The 17,500-nt window shown below is 47.2% G+C and overlaps 1 protein-coding gene across 1 annotated transcript in view; it reads right to left on the bottom strand.

Annotated features, from left to right (window-relative positions):
- The window catches only part of LOC119375212 (uncharacterized), a 26,170-nt gene extending 9,865 nt beyond the window's left edge, over positions 1 to 16,305 (bottom strand). The window contains exons 1-2 of the mRNA XM_037645398.2: positions 16,219 to 16,305; positions 839 to 906 (exon numbers count right to left, since the gene is read on the bottom strand). Of these exons, the coding sequence (XP_037501326.2) occupies positions 839 to 906; positions 16,219 to 16,303 (153 nt within the window). The 5' untranslated portion in view covers positions 16,304 to 16,305. The remainder of the gene's footprint in view (positions 1 to 838; positions 907 to 16,218) is intronic.
- Positions 16,306 to 17,500: the final 1,195 nt, after the last annotated feature.

Here is a 17,500-nt window from a genome sequence, read left to right as displayed (position 1 = left end):
ACGCCGACTGTCGCCGAAGGCGAGCTACCCGTTGGTTGGCAGAATGCGCTTCTCTCACAAGTAATTGTAACGTTCGGCGCGCTTCGTGCATTATTTCGGGAATGAAGAGCGCACCTATTACCACAAAGCTGCAGTCAACGCATTTTGTTTGCCGGAAATCGGGTCACATCGCTCACGACGAAGTGCTGTTGTGCACGTTTGTATACGCGCTGACAACCGCCTATCCACACTAGCGCGGCGACGGTGCTGCCACCTGTAGCCCGATCTCGCGGTGAATAGCGCGATTACGTAGATTTCGACATGCACGGTACCGGCCCAGTTCACCAAAGCCCTCGAGTAAGAACGCAACTTGGCCCGCTTTTTAAATAATGTGCCCATTGTTTTCTTCTCTGGCACTTTTACCGCGTGCACCGGCTTTTGCTAGGTTCCCTCTGCAGGTAAGGCAGGTCATGCACAGCAGAAAGTTATTCGACCAGGTGGTGCACAGTGCAAGAATACAGAGCCGATTATCTATTATAATATTTGCATGCGATGTATCTTTATTTTTCACCGTGCACAACCGCTCCTGAATGTGCAAGCGCTGCTTAGGGAAGAGCACTGGCGAAGGGAAGAAAAGAAAGGACGCACAGAGAAACATGAAGAGCTAAATAAATGAGACCATATAGGCATAATTTTCGAGACATTATTGATCGGAAGGTCCAAGGAAAACGCCTATCATACGAGCAAGATATGAAGGGATTGCGTTGTGTTAAGTATTTACCTAACACATTCAAATGTGCATTTGTATGACGACTGGCTATAACACCCAGTGCCATATATGTAACCGCCAGCAGCTTACCTGCCTTTGCTTAAGACCAAAGGGGCTGTCGTTGAAGGAACTCCGCATATGGCTCAGTAGAAAGTAACCTAGTAAATAAATAAATAAATAAATAAATAAATAAATAAATAAATAAATAAATAAATAAATAAATAAATAAATAAATAAATAAATAAATAAATAAATATTGTGTCAAATTCAAGTCACATTATGAGGCACCCTAAATGGGGGACTGATTGTACCCAGGAATCACTGAGAATTTAGGGTTAGGTAATGGTCATCTAAATCTAAATACTCGGGTGTTCTCACACTTCGGTCCTTCGGAGTGCGACCGCGTGGCTGAAAATTGAACCCGTGTCGTCGGTGCAAGAAACAGACGAAATGGCTGTGTCACCATACAAGTGAAGAAAGAACCGAAGATTCTAATCTTACACGGGACATATTGCAGTAAGTTGTAAGAACATTGAAAATATTAGGTGATTTTTCTGGTACCTGTTGTAACGTCACTACACTAGCACCAGAAACCCAACTTCGCATTAATAAAGAGCAAGGTCTGAATGTTTCAATTGTTGAGAAGATTCTGTGGAACTTAAAGAACAACAGAATGAAGTGCGCGCAGATGAAAAGAGTTCGGCGGATCCCACGTATGGCGGGAAGATGACCGTGGCGTAATTTTTTTTACATTGAGCTAAACGTTACAATATGACGCTAAAGGTATGTGCAAATGGTATACGCACACATATATGTTGAAGAGTCTCATATGTGCTATATAAACAGTTGTTTAGAGTTGCGCAACGATGCCAACAGCAACATAGATACATAGGCGTATCTACCGGGGGGGGGGGGCAAGGGGGCGCTAGCCCCCCCCTCTCAGAAATGTCAGGGGGGCGGAGCCCCCCCCCCCCCCCACTTTCGATAGTGGTTGTTGTCGGCTGCAGACTGGGAAGCTAACAAGTCAGGCAATGTTTTACTTGGACGCACCAATAACGTAATTTTGTAATAAAATTTGTCCTACGATTCTGCTGTGACGACTGTCTTCTGTGTGTCATGACCACGCACATAGGCTACCTGCGGTGCGGGTTGGCGATTCCACGCTTGTGCGTCTTGCGCTCGAGCATTGCAGAGGAAGCTATCGCTCAGTAGGGGCTCTATACATTACAGCAGTCTGTCATGATTTTATTTTGTCCTGCCTGGCCTGAAATTTAAGTAATCCGCGACGCAAATATTGGCTAGAACCAGTAAACGTTTTATAGCCTCATCAAACGCTCTCCTTTTTCAGGAAATTCAGTTTCTTTGAAAACGAATAGCATCGCCACTGCTCCATATTCAAGCTGCTGTGAGTTGACGAGTGTGGAGAAGTGTCCAGTATCTAAGTTGTGCCCAGCCAGGACAGCTAAAATCGATTCCTACTTTAGTCTCCGATTAGCCTGCTTCACTTGGCTTATCTTACGGTAGCCTGCAGAGATCGTGGCGGCTTGTAACAAGGCAGTGGACCCGAGTACATTGAGAAGTCCAGCTTTCAAGTTTGACCCGTTACTTGATCTACCTCACCAGGGAGATGATCAGCGTCCCGGGTTTTCTGGACTAAGAAGGCTGCCTACCTGCAAAACATGGTGTCTGTTACTAATAATGTTTATTTCTCTCTCTACCTCTTTTTCAGCAACGATGAGTTCACAGAGAGTTCTACACGCGCAAAAACAGCTCAGCATCGTTATACTACAACAAAAAGTATCTATCATACACATATGAATCCATCTCGCCCGCTGCTATAAGCAGCCGCTGCCAATGTGATTGGCGGGCAGCCTTCTTAAATTGCGTTCAGAAAGAGACACTGTCTGGCTATTCCGAAAAAAAAAAAAAGAGTTATTGTTCAGCACAGTAATGTGCTTCTTATTGTGCACACTTCATTTTAACGCCGCTAGTTTTCGCAGACTTGTGACGTCGCGTAAAAATTGGAGGCGATTTTATGGCACATTGAAAATTTTTGATGAATACCGAAGAACCAATGACAAACAATACGCCGTATTGAAAATAGTTCATTATTATTATTATTTTTTGCGCAGTCATGCGTACGTGGAAATTACGCGGTGGATCGCTTACGCGTCATTTGTTGCGTCGTTTTACGAGCAGGTGCTGTGAGCATGACCCAGAAAATTTCGGCCAGTCATTAGCAGCTAACGACCGATACGGAAGGAAACAATGCATGGGAGTTTAACGTTATAATCACCCACATTTTTTCAAGGACAATTTGAGGTTACACAGTTTACCTAGGCTATTTACTTGGAGGAACCGGAGGGGAGGAGAAAAGGCCCACTTCACCGCTTTTCCGTCCACCACCCACCCAAGCTGGGAAAAGTAGGAGGGCAAGGAACGACACGTAGTATATAAATTCGTAGTCATTTATAATCTTTTAACTATACACAACCAGCTCAATGTGGTTTGCTTAAGTATTAATCGACTGAACTTGGTCATCTACTTAAGAAAGACTTAATTTATATTACAGGGTTCTAACAGTAAAGAAATTGGCACTCGGCTTATCCTGAAGACTTCTGCGAAGTACCTTGCTTTGTCAGCCACATATTTTGTTTAATAAGTGAGAATTTAAGGTACTAGAGTCATAGCAGGTTCTTCATACTCATCGTATCTACAACTCCACACTAGGACTGGGAAGTTTGCTGATGGAATGCTCAGATGATATGAAGTGCTTTTACTTGTCCGTTATGATGGAGACCGCACGCACGTTTCACAAAACCGTGTGCATGTGTGGAAGGGGTTCGTGAGAGTTCTCAGGTAGATGGCGGCGAGCGGAATGTCCTTGTTATTGTAATTGCTTGCGCAACGCAGACCTCGCCGATTCCGCTGATTGTCTATGTGCGTTCTGTGTCTTGCGGCCGGCGAATTGGGATGCGGCCTACGTTGAAGTCATGCATCACCGTGTTCTTATACGTGCCCACGCCTGCACACCTTCAATGGAGCCGCTTGCTGAGGACGACACAGTGGGCTCGTAGCTCCTGGTTTCTGAAAGTGCTAACGCGCCAGTTTCTGTGAGAACAGCTTCTTTTGCGAGGTCGCGTACAGACTGTACGTGCGCGTGCACAGACTGCACGTTGAGAGCGGCAAGCGTGAGCTGATTGTTGTGGTCGTGGCATCGAATGAAGGCGGTAGCCCGGTCAAAGACAATGTCTAGAGACCTGTTTGCTAGCCGGGTCATGTCGTCGTCTGACTGTGGCGATAGAGCCGGCGACATGTCGGAACCTGAGGTCACCTTTTGCATTGGTGAGATATAGGCCGTCGAGGCTGGTAGCCCTGGAAAGTGCAAACTTTTAATTATTGGCTGAAAACCTAAATATGAACACTGAGCTGAAAAGCACTTTTAGAAACCACGGACTGAATTGTTTCCTGTACGATACGACTCGCGGTGTTATTTTTTCCGCATTTTAAAGAAAGCCCGCGAAATTTTAAAAGAGGCCACGTGACTCTCAAACGTGCAACTGATGAACGAGGTCGCCCGCGGCTGCCACGGGGAAGCGACAGGGTGCCTTGAAAGTGGCCGATGTTTGGGCATCCGTCTTTCGTTGAATGACGTTGCAAATGGACGCTGCTGGCCGAGCGCTGCCGAGATAAGCATCCGAGAGGGATAAATAAAACAAGAAAATAGTTAATTGTCTCTTTTGAACTTGAGATGCGTAAAAGGAGGCGACGACGTGAAGCTAGTGACGGGTGGCGTTGGTAGGCGAACGACATGAGGAGACTTTTTTTTTTGTTTTCGGTGATCGGTGCTCGTAAAATTAAGCCGCAATTACAGAACATGTTCAAAGAGGTCGCCATCTGCTGCAATACAACTCTGGCATCTCTTTATCAGATTTTCCGTGACGTTCTTGACTATGGTGTCGGGAATGGAGTTGCAAACTTGTCTTGTTTTTTCTTTTAGATTACCTGATGTTGTGGTCGGTGCCTGGTATACCTGACTCTTGACGTACCCCCAAAGAAAAAAATCAAGGGGGTTTAAATCTGGAGACCGTGCTGTCCAAGCAATGGGCCCGTGCCGCCCTATCCACTGCTGCGGGAAAACTTTATCCAGCCAATTGCACGTATTGCTGCTTCCGTGCGTAGGAGCTCCATCATGCTGATACCAGATATCTTTAATCCTAGCCAGTGGAACTTCGCACAGAAAATTTTCAAGTGGTCCATCCAAGATATCCTTGACATATTGTTCGCCTGTAAGTGTGCTGTCGAAGAAGACAGGTCCGATTATAGTACCACCGTAAATGCCACACCACACATTGATTGACCACTGATATTGGTGACGCGCCTGCCAAACCCAGTGAGTGTTCTTGTCACTCCAATAGTGAGCGTTGTGGAGGTTCACTTGAGCATTGCGCGAGAAGTTAGCTTCGTCTGTCCAAAGTACCTTGTTCACGAAGCCTGGGTCTTCTTCGGTCTTGATTAGGATCCAATTTGCAAAGTATGTGCGATTCTGGAAGTCGCAAGGCTCCAATGCTTGGTGCAGCTGCACGTGGTAGGAATGAAGTTGTCTCTTCTTTAGTATTCTCCACACCGAAGATTTCGAGACACCAGTTCAGCACCCACACTACGGACACTTGCCTGGGGATCTGCAGAAAACTTGGACAGGATATTCCTCTCCACTTCCTCGCCCAAAACTGAAGATTTGTGCCGTTTCGTGGTAAATGTACCAGTCTCTTTCAGCGTTTCATAAGTACGCACAATGGTCATTGAGCTCGGCCGCGTACCTGGATGCCAGCATTGAAACAGCTTGACTGCCTGCCTTCTGTTTCCGCGTGATGCACCTAGGGCCAGAACCATATCCGCTCGTTGCTCATTCGAGTACAGCATGTCAGCTGCTTTGTCACAAACGACAAACGAACGCGTCAACAAAGCGCGCGCGCGGCCGCTTTCAAACGGCACCACGATAGCACGGCCCCAGCCGCTCACCCAAGAAGCGCGAACGACGAAAAAAAAACAAGTATTAAAAATTGGCCGTGTATCTGCGTGCTTCGCTGCAAATGTCGTCTAAAGACGATAGAAGAGGCGCTGCGTGAGATATGGATGCCATCTGGCAATACGTCGGGAAACATGAGTGCTGTGTTGCGGGCTGGTAGTCCCGGCGCAGCGGCAGGCTAAGACCGGCGGTGACCAACGCGACCGGTGGGGACGCCGGCCAGCCCAAACAGGCTGTTTGGCGCGATGCGCCGAAGGAGAAGAAACGTCCGCACTCAACGAGTACTCTCCACAAACTCTCTTACTCTTCACACGTCGCCTGGGTAAAACAGGAATGCCAGAGCGGCGCCCCCTGTCATTCGTACAATGCAATACTGAACCGAAACCGAAACACAACATGAGCTTGTGCAGAGGGCACGGAGGAAGACAAGTTTCAGCGCAGTCGCATTTTCAGCGCACCTTAAGAAACTAGGGTTGTAACATTGTAGGGCGAGTAGGGCCAGAAGGACCGTCACGACGAAAACCTGCCTCCTCAGTCGTATTCGCCTGGAACGTTGGTGTGGCTTCGCGTTCCCTCCTCCGCTCCTGGCCTTTCCAGAAAGCTACTGCCTAAGTACGAAGGCCCCTACCGCGTCCTACGTCAAGCATCCCCAATTAACTATATGATTGAGCCTGTTCAATCATCTACGGACCGCCGTCGTCGCGGCCGCGAGACTGTTCACGTCGATCGACTGAAGCCGCATTATGACCCATCAGTTGTACCTGTTCCTTAGGTCGCCAGGATGGCTCCTTTTCCGCGGGGGAGTGATTTGTAACATGGTAGGGCGCAGACAAGAACGCCTGCGAAAGAAGAAGACGAAGACGGTTGTTGTTGGCGCTCGCGCTTGCTCGGCTTGGACCGCTGATCGCTTCAGCGTTACTGTCTCAACGTTAAACGCATACCATCAAGGTCTTTAAAATTGCGTATCTATGTATTTTCTATTAAACGAACACACCACCTAATACTTACCTAATGATGTTATGCCTCAGATATGCGTAATATTTACTTTTTGATCGACAACGTTCACTATTATGAACAGCCATACCAGTTCAAGATGGGTGGGCGGTAAGCAAGTGGTTCAACTTTGGCCGGGTGGCTGAATCGAGGGACGTGCCGACAAACAGAAAGACAGACAGACAGAAAGACAGACCAAAATTTAGGCGTTTAGGTTCCCCAAGAAAGACTATCGTCTTTAAAAGATGCCGGCGCGCCGACGCTTCTCCTCGCCCACTCGAAGCCGCCGCAGAGCCGCAGACAACCAGATCAAACGCCCGGTAAAGCCTGCGAGCGTTCTATGAGCTGCACGGGATTGGTCGAGGCTCGATTCAAATTCAAATTCAATATGCATTGTTTAACGGTCCAAGACGTGAGAATAGCCTGTAAAAGCCATAGAATGGTCACGTGATAGCCACCTCCTCTCCCATGACGCGACGCCGCGCGAGTAGAACCGGGGAGAGAAATCTCGAATTGCAGCAGCCGTCGAAGCATTTCATCATTCTGTCGCGTTTCGTCCTATCTACATGAATCAGAATCAAACTGCTGTTTTTTTTCCTCGCAGTCGTGACAGCTTTATCACCGCCGCAGCGCTCGGCCAGCAGTGTGCATTTGCACCGTCATTCAACGAAAGACGGACGCCCAAACTTCGGCCACTATCAAAGCACCCTGTCACTTCCCCGCGGCAGCCGCGGGCATGGCCTCCGAGATCAGCCGGCGGCCATGCCGCGGGCGACCTCGTTCACCGGTTGCACGTTTGAGAGCAGCACTATAGCAGTGCGCTCGCGGTCCGTCACATGGCCTCTTTTCAAATTTCGCGGACTTTCTTTACAACGCGGAAAAAATAACACAGCGAGTCGTATCGTACAGGAAACAATTCAGTCCGTGGTTTCTAAAAGTGCTCTACAGCTCAGTGTTCATATTTTGAGTTTTCAGTCAATAATTAAAAAGTTAGGCAATTAAAAATAATTAACTAATTAGTTTACGGAAAAATAAAAAAAGCCTGAGTATCTATTGGCTAGATGCGAGTAGTATACGTTTGGTTCAATTTTCCTCTAGAGTGCCTTTCATTTTCAAAGTCTTGGCACAAGTTATGGGGGACAACCTGTATATAGTTATTACGTTCCCTTGCACAAGGGGAAACTATGTCCTCTTGCACGAGATATTTTTCTGGCGCATATCGTGCTTGTGGTTCTGCCTGGGATCGTGCCGTTCGAAGAAGTGGTTGGAGAACTAAGGACGGTGACCACCTCTGCTCCATTCACTTCGAAGAATGCTGCTTCGACAGAAAGGGACAGACGACCAAACTGCGGCCTGGCAGTGTACCTACAATTTTTCCTGCTTTCCCAGCGCATCTACAAAACCCTCTTAGTTTCTACCTCCTTGACGTAGCTTCAATACCATTAGTTACGAAAACAAGAAATTGCGGCAAAATAAGATGTAACTCTTTTGAAATCCAGCCAATCTTGCAGGCGAAACCGAAACCGAAACACCGAAGGACGCGGCATGAGAGGTCGAGCTACCTCGTTTCGAGGCTGTGCGGGCTGCGCTTGCCGCGATAGCACATGTCACCCACGCAGGTTAGTGAATGCAGAATTAGAAGCACTGTAATCGTTCCTTAACGGTTCATTCGGGGCACGTCTCCTGGAGTTTGGCGGTTGCATGCGACTTGGGCGCTTCGGTTTTGGTTTCACCTATAAATGGTTGGAGTTTCATCACTCCGCGAAAATTACCGGCAACTTCCCAATTTACTTAATTGCCTGTAGTCTCTAACTTAAGCGTTAATTATTTCAACCTTCTTTATAATGTTGTTATTTGTGTCTCTGGTAATCTACCGACCCACAAAAGAAAAAAACCGCCTATGAAGGAGGCGACCAAATGTCGCGTTCTCCGTAATATTGAGAATTTTCCGGCACATTTCTTGAAACACCCAATATATACTAAAGCCTTTGTTCCGCAATAGTTACCAAAGCAAGCGCAAAGGATAGAAAGAGTCAATTTCTCTAGACGTTTTTTTTTCTTTGTAGCCAAAGAGGAAAAGAGACCCACCGAAGCCCCGGGTACCCTTGTCGCCCGTTATGGACATAGAGCAGTCGATTGAAGACAATACTATGCCAACGACTTTTCCTAAAGCTTTCTGTCAGCAGAAAGTAAGAGCTGCCGAAAAGGATGTTGAGCAACTTAATAAAATTCGGCAGATCCCACGTACCGTGGGAATCGATGTTATGCGAAGCATAAGAGCGATGGTGACTGTGGTGTAATATTTCACATTGACCGAAACGTTACAGAATGACGCTAGAGAAATATGGAAGTGGTATACGCACACTCATATGTTGAAGAGTCGCATATGTATTATATAACCAGTTCTTTACAGTTGCGTAACGATGGCAACAGCAACATGGGTGTTACCAAGCCAGACGCGGTGAGCTGATACGTAGTGCTTATATTCTTCAATACTGGATAGCGCGAATCCGAACAGGACAAAGAAGGAACACAGATGCACAGGAGAGGCGTTACTCGCAACTAAGCTTCATTCAGGAAAGTTTCCCTAGATATATTCACAGCCGAGCGACACGCGCAGGCGCACTGCATGTATGTTGCAGTCACACTTACAGTTGTTATGCTTATACTTGTCCGTTATGACGGAGAACGCACTCACGTTTCACGAACCCGTGTGTATGTGTAGAAGGGGTTCTTGACAGTTCTTGAACGAGGTCATCATCATCGTGATCAGTCAGCACCAGCAGCTGAACCGGACTTGTTAATCGGATCCGTTCGTGATCGCGGCAATGAGGAGCCTAAATGTAGTGAAGTGCGAGGTATAGTGCAGCTGGTGGAAATCCTGGATGCCTCTTACGATGAAATGATCCATGAGGCCTCCTGTCGTGGACGTGGTAGCGAGGTGTTTTGATGCTCTCTCCACATGCAATCCGTCTTTCACGTGGTATAAGGAGCAAGCGTTGTTGGGTCTTGATAATCAATGTTGAAGTCACCGGTAACGATGAGAGACCTGGTTCTCTCAGCAGATTTATTGTAGGAAGCATTGACTGCGGTTTTTGCGTAATCCACGCGGCCCACGTTGCGGACCACGTGGACGAGTGGATGATAGTTGAGCGTCTTCCAGAAGTGTTCTGCCTTCAGTTTCCTTACTTTCCTTGCATCCGCCGCGGTGGTGTAGCGCTTAAGGTGCTCGGCCTCGAAGGTCACGGGTTCGATCCCGGCTGCGGCTGTTGCATTTTCGATGGAGGCAAAATGCTAGATGCCCGTGTTCTGTGCGATCTCGGTGCACGTTAAAGGATACCCGATGGTCAAAATTTTTAGAGTCCTTCGCTACGACGTCTCTCATAATCATATCATGGTTTTGGGACATAAAACCCCAACAATAAATATTAATATCACTTTCCTTGCCGGTCAATGTGTGTGTTCGCGGTTACTGTGTTGGTTGAGACTCTGTGTCACCTGTGGCACCTATCCGCATAGCATTAACTCTGGCTTACGGGTATGTGCCACACGTGACTGAGAGAAAGGGTTTCATGACGTACGCGACAAGTATTTTGCGTTATTCATGTTATTACCAGCGAATCGTGTTCGTCATACACTGATCCCCTGCTATGCCAATTTTTATATATTACAAGTTATGGAGACGACCAGGAGAGCGCCCAGACGTAGGCGGCTAGATAGATAGATAGATAGATAGATAGATAGATAGATAGATAGATAGATAGATAGATAGATAGATAGATAGATAGATAGATAGATAGATAGATAGATAGATAGATAGATAGATAGATAGATAGATAGATAGATAGATAGATAGATAGATAGATAGATAGATAGATAGAAACGGCCAAAATGCCTGAGGTTCACTAAGAAATGCTTTGCATTTAAAAAGAAGGTGAAGACTTTGCAACAAAGCAAGTGTAGACTTTCGAAGCGCTTCGATGCCTCCAGGAAACTTGTTAGGGAGTTGACAGACAGGGGTCTATTATCAGAAAACGGACTCGAATTCTTCGAAGCCACATTCTCCTCGGATATCTTGCAGCTGCTTAGCAGAGCAACCAAGAAAGAAAGCGTCCAATATCCTCGCGAGTTGCGTGCCTTTGCTTTGACTTTGCATTTTTATTCTTCAGCCGCGTACGAGTATGTGCGCGCAAAGTTTAATAATGCTTTACCAACACCACGCACCCTGAGCGAGTGGTACAAGGCCGTGAATGGAGAACCAGGCTTCACAAAGGAGAGATTACCACAATTCCAAGGTGCACATGCCACAGCAAGGTTTATACGCATTTTCGACAGGCTTTTTGACTTGCCTAATTCATGAAATCCTCTTGCCAAGTCTTTTAAAGCTGCACTACGCAATGAGAATGCTGCCTCATGGAAGGCTTTTGTGCAAGAAGCTGAAAATTACATCACTGAGCTAACTGACGCAAATGGGCGCCCTGTAATTGAGAGCTTGAAGAAAACCGGATTTGTCGGCCTGCTCATTTGCATGCACAGCACTGCAGATCTCTTTGAACGTCTTGTAGCCACAGGAAAACTGAAGTACTTGTTGATCCACAAGATGTCGCAGGACCACTTGGAAATTTTCTTTGGATGCATCAGAGGCAACGGGGGCTTCAACAACAATCCAATTGCCTGTCAATTCACAGCAGCATACAAGCGTCTACTCATGCAGACAGAGGTGAAGTCATCTGACGCTGGGAACTGTGCTGCAGATGCTGTAACGGTGCTGACTGTGTCAAGTGCCGTCAGCCAAGTCGAATCAACAGCAGTCACCCACCAAAGAAGATGTTCTATCCTTGAGCCGTTTGATGATGACCACGAGTACACCTATCGCGTAGACCTGCCATGGAACCTGTCGCCATTTGTTGATGCTGTTGTGCCGGATGTTGCAGGATTTATGGCGCGCAAAGTACGAGACAGCACGACTTGTGAAGAGTGCGTGGCTGCGCTGCAGTCAAAGGAAGTCCCAGCACTTACTAAAGCGAAAAGTCGTGGTGGTCTGGTGGCACCATCTAAGTATGTGCTGTACATTTGCGAGGCTGCTGAGAAAGGTCTCCGAGTACTGCAGGCACAGCACATTGATGTAAGGGCAATGCACAAAAGGTGCGGGCCACTGATTATGGAAATCCTAAAAATGGTTCTCGAGTGAGTCAGTCAGAACTTTATTGTGGTCCAAAAGTGGCAGAAGCTGAACGCGACTGGAGGTCCCGCTAGCTCAGCCAGGTGGCTCCACCCAGGTAGGTGCCGGAAGCTGCAGCCTCTCGGCGATGTCCCGGGCCCTCTGGACTGCCAGGAGTTGTTTGTTGAGTTCCATGCTGCGCATGGCAGCCTCCCAGGAGGGTTTGTCCGATAATCCTGACCCCGAATTAAAGGGGCACAGCCAGAACATGTGTTCGAAATTGCAGTGCTCGTGATTACAGTGCTGACAGTGAGGTGAAAAGTCTGGATCGATTCTGTTTAGCATGGCTGGACTGATGTACGTTTTTGTCTGTAGTTGTCGTAGTGTGACCGCTTGCGCTTTATTCAATTTAGGGTGTGGAGGGGGGAAGAGCCTACGCCCTAGTTTGTGAGCTGAGGTGATCTTGTGGAACGATAATAATGGATCCTTGAAGTCCATGCATCCCCGTTCCCGTCCCGTCTGAGATGGCCGGTCACCGCCGCGGGTAGCAAGTTCACGCGCTAGCTGGTGAGCCCTCTCGTTAGGGTTGCCGGTTGGGGAGGATATGTCACCCATGTGGGCCGGGAACCATATGATGTGCGTTAGGGGATCTTCCCCTTCGTTAGCCTCAGCAGTCGTCTTATTAACAACGCTTGCGGCTGCGGCGATGACGAAGCCGGATGAAAATAACCTGATGGCAGTTCGTGAGTCTGAAAAGATGGTGAGGTCCCTTCTTTGTTCTTGCAGAGCTACCGCGATAGCCAGTTCCTCGGCTTCGTGAGTGAAGCCGGTGACCACCGTGGCCGCGTTAACTAGTGATCCCTTGGCATTGACGACTGTGACGACATACGCGTCCTTCTTCCAGTATTTGGCTGCATCAACAAACATGGCGGTTGAGCTGGAATCGATCTTCCCCAGGATGGCCTCGGCTCTTGCTTTTCTTCGCCCTTCATTGTGTGCGGGATGGATGTTCCTGGGGACCGGGTCGACGCATATGGCCCCTCTTATCGCCGAGGAGATCTTGTCTTTCTCGGGGGGCATGAACAGGGGTTGCAGCCCTGCCTCCAGGAGGATCCTGGTGTCTGCTTTTGTGAGGGACAATCGGCAAATTTGAGCTGTTCGTTGAGCTTCAAAGAGCTCCGTTGCTGTGTTGTGCAGTCCGACAGGTCGTGGTTTGCAGAGCTTGTCCATCACCTTCTTGACTACGGCCCTCTAGAGAACCATATATATAAGCTGCCAAAAAAGATTGCCGAATACTACATCAAAATCCGCATACATCACATCACCAAGGAAACCAACTGTGCAAATTGCAAAAAGAGAGTGCGAACCCTACTTTCAAGGACTATAATATTCAGCAATCAATAAACAATCAATGGGCCATTACATCTCTGAAACTCGAAATGTCGTTTTGCAACACATTTCTGCCGCTTGCCATTTGCACGTATCGCACATTTCTGCCTCTTGCCATTTGTACGTACCTCTTGTGTGTATTACATATGTTTTGTTTATCGGTTTCCTGTTGTATTTACTTGCACGAATGCACAGCTATGCACACGCAATATCAGTTAAATGTGCAATAAATGTTTTCCACAAAGAAAATGTATGGCGCCTCTTTAACAGAACCTTGCCGTATCCTGTTATCATATCCTCATGCATATCGTCCGGCTGTGTCAAGAAAAGCCGATCACGATGTTAAGTGTATGATTTTTGTATTGTCTTGCACATGTAAACAACCTCGCGATTGAGTACTACAAAAAATTGGCCGCGTATCTGCGTGCTTCGCTGCAAATGTCGTCTAAAGACGATAGAAGAGGCGCTGCGTGAGATATGGACGCCATCTGGCAATACGTCGGGAAACATGAGGGCTGTGTTGCGGGCTGGTGGTCCCGGCGCAGCGGCAGGCGAAGACCGGCGGTGACCAACGCGACCGGTGGGGAAGCCGGCCAGCCCGAACACGCTGTTTGGGGCGATGCGCCGAAGGAGAAGAAACGTCCGCACTCTTCGAGTACTCTCTAGAAACTCTCTTATTTACACGTCGCCTGGGTAAAACAGAATTGCCAGAGGGGCGCCCCCTGTCATTCGTACAATACAATACTGAACCGAAACCGAAACACAACATGAGCTTGTGCAGAGGGCACGGAGGAAGACAAGTTTCAGCGCAGTCGCATTTTCAGTGCAGCTTAAGAAACTAGGGTCTTTAAAATTGCGTATCTATGTATTTTCTATTAAAGGAACACACCACCTAATACTTACCTAATGATGTTGCGCTTCAGATATGCGTAATGTTTACTTTTTGATCGACAACGTTCACAAGTATGAACAGCCATACCAGTTCAAGATGGGTAGGCGGTAAGCAAGTGGTTCAACTTTGGCCGGGTCGCTGAATCGGGTGACGTGCCGACAAACAGAAAGACAGACAGAAAGATAGACCAAAATTTCTGCGTTTAAGATCCCCAAGAAAGACTACCGTCTTTAATAAAGCTTTGTACAATATTTTGAAATCTCCATATGCCTGAATTTTCTGAGCATGAACAGCATTGTGGTAGCCCTGCAAACGGCGCATGAAGGGTATAAGAATAACCAATCTGAACGAACATACGTGAACACCGAAAACAAATGTACAACCTCTCTTCTGTACGTTGGGTATGTGATGTATATGTTTATATATATATATATATATATATATATATATATATATCACACGTGCACAAGTGAAAAATCCTGAAGAAGGGTGGGCGGGGCGGCTGAATCCCCCAAAACCGTCAACGACGAGTAAAGCTCGCGCGGCGCTGGTCAAATGTCGTTTTGCCAAGCACCTCGCGCATTTTTGCGGGGAGAAAACGGAGAGGAAAAACACAAGATGAGCGCTGTCTTGGTGTTCCCGCTTTGTTTTTCTCGTTTAAAAATTCTCGCTGTGCTTGACGAAATGACGTGATCACCAACTCGCCAAATTTCCATCCTCTCTGGAATGTCGCGGCCAATGTGTGGTTATACAGACAGAGATAAATGGCATGTTTCACGTTAAGGGTTCGACGGTTCGCTTGGAACGACTCACTGACACCAGTTGATCAGCGGAACACTTCCCACGTTAATCACGAAACCCACAGTTATAGTATACGTATGTAATACAGTGCACCAGCGCGCACATATACGAAGCACCAATTCAACAACAGATATTCTGAAAGTCTGCAGCTGACAAAGGGCGCATGACATAATTTCTTTCCAAACGAGATGAGGAACAACTCTCGTGGGTGTAACTTTAAAGCGGTTCCATCTGATTTTTTTATTGTGGCACTACAAACCAGCGCGCGCGCCGCGCGTATTCATTGCAGTCTATGGCGGTCCCGCCCTGTTTCCTTCCAATCTAGCAGCATTATCTCTCGGCGGCTTCACTTGCTCCCGTTGGTGGCGGCCGGGACTGCCACTCCAGAGGTTCTATAGGACCTCCTTGGTACCACGCTATCCGTCAAAGAGACGAAGAGGGGAAGCAAAAGAAAATACGTACAGATGGTGGTGTGTGGTTTGAAGTTAGAAAAAGACACTTTCGCCTGAGCTAAAAATGTTTTTTGCGCGCCGCAGCTCGATGAGAGACGGGGCACTTTGAAATTCAACGCTTCTCGTTTTGTCCGTCTAGGGTGGCGCTAGAGGAAGATTTCTGTTGTAGTGATAGGAATAATGTAGGTTTCGCAGTATTCCTGCAGTATTTGTGAGTCATTCGTGTGTATAAATAAATCAGGAGACCGTAACTGTTATATCTGAAGCTACGGATGCTCAGACTCCGCGCTGTTTGAAGATTACACCGGTTTGTTGACGTATGCAGCATGAAAAATTAAGACAGTTTGCGAGCTTCGTATCGCATTTCTGTTTGCTTTATTGAAAAACGCTACGTTGAGGAAATAGATCGGGGACTCTAGCTTTTCTGTGTGCAAATTCAGCCACATAACTTTGTCATGACATTTTAACGACCCTCCTTCTAAGTAAAATTATGATTCGATATCATATGTTCCCATGAAAACATCTTGACTTGAACCACAGATTTCGTACCAGCTGTATTTTTAATACGCATTTTCTGAGTATTCGTGAGACCGGAAGTAAATGTTCGACCGGAAGTGGTTGGAAAAGAAGCAAGGCCATCACTCGTTTGCTAGTGTCACTAAAAAGACGACGCCCCTTCACCGCTCAACTATAGAACAGTTTTTACGAGGAAAGCAAAGCTGTAAAATGTGAATGTCATTGAGTTTCACTTACTCTCTTCGTTGGTAGCGAACCTCCCAGGGCGTACGCGAATGCACCGAAAGCAAGCACCCAGTGGTACACCTTTCCTGGAGTCCATCTCCACCTTGAAGATTGGTAAATTTCATCTTATCATCGCATGAACGCTCAGCCACCCGACTTGTGTATTGAAAATGAGCACACACGTGAACGTTCGCACTAAACTAGCAGTACGACTCGACGTGTGCACACACAGCACCAAAAACGCATCAGTGACAATCAGGCACGCTGAACTGAAACTTTTTCAAACATACTGAGAGCCACGTACGGACATAAGTAATCAAGAATGAACACAAGCTGGCCGCGGCGGCTGCATTTTCGATCGAGGCGAAAATGTTTGAGGCCTGTGTGCTTAGATTTAGGTGCACGTTAAAGAACCCGGGTGGTCGAAATTCCGGAACCCTTCACTACGGCGTCCTTCATAATCATATCGTGGTTTGGGACGTTAAACCCCAGATAATATTTTAGTATTGAACACAAGCTGGCACACTGCTTAGTGGCATTTTCAGGTACCAATATCAACACTAACGTACACATACGCCGAGCATACACTTCCTCATCTCGGTCCCGTGTTACGGTGCAATGGAGTGATCCCCCTAACACTGAAGCATGCACTATAAGAAATAAAATAGTCCTTTCACTTTTTCTTGCGACGAATATAACTGTCAGATATATAAGTAATGTCGTACGTCCGTTTGCATGTGAAGTGTATATATCCACATGCAAAATTGTAAATGCGGGGGGAAGGGGGGTTTGAACTCCCCCCCCCCCTTTCCTCCTGTTACGCCAGTGAGAGTTTGGCGTGTCTCTTTAAAGCAGTTATATCATAGTAGCATCTGCTGTCGGATTAGTTGGTACATAGGTGAAGTTGAATTGACTGGCTCAAAAACTCAGACAGGGACGAACAAACGCAGGACGCGGACATGCGCTCTGTGCGCTTGTCTATGTACATTGTGCGCTTGTCCGCGTCCTGTGTTCTTCATCCCTTCATCCCTGTATTTGTGCGCCAGTCAGTTCAACTTCTGCGTTATATCTGTGGCAAAAAAAAAAAGAGAGTCAAAAGACATTCGTTCCCGCTTAGAGTTTACATAGAAAACAAGTCATGCACATAATCGTACTATAGCACAAGCACTCTCCCGCACTCGCCTTTAACAATACTCACAGAGCGCTGCAGCGCGCAGAAGCACGCGAACGTACGCGAGGGTATGCGCACGAAAATTCGCACACGAAAAAGACCCGCTCGTCCGCAATTCATTCC

This window comes from Rhipicephalus sanguineus, chromosome 11, assembly GCF_013339695.2.
Source record: "Rhipicephalus sanguineus isolate Rsan-2018 chromosome 11, BIME_Rsan_1.4, whole genome shotgun sequence".
Classification (NCBI taxonomy): Eukaryota; Metazoa; Arthropoda; class Arachnida; order Ixodida; family Ixodidae; genus Rhipicephalus; species Rhipicephalus sanguineus.
Note: the sequence above shows the minus strand (reverse complement) of the source record. Positions and strands in the feature narration are given on the sequence as shown.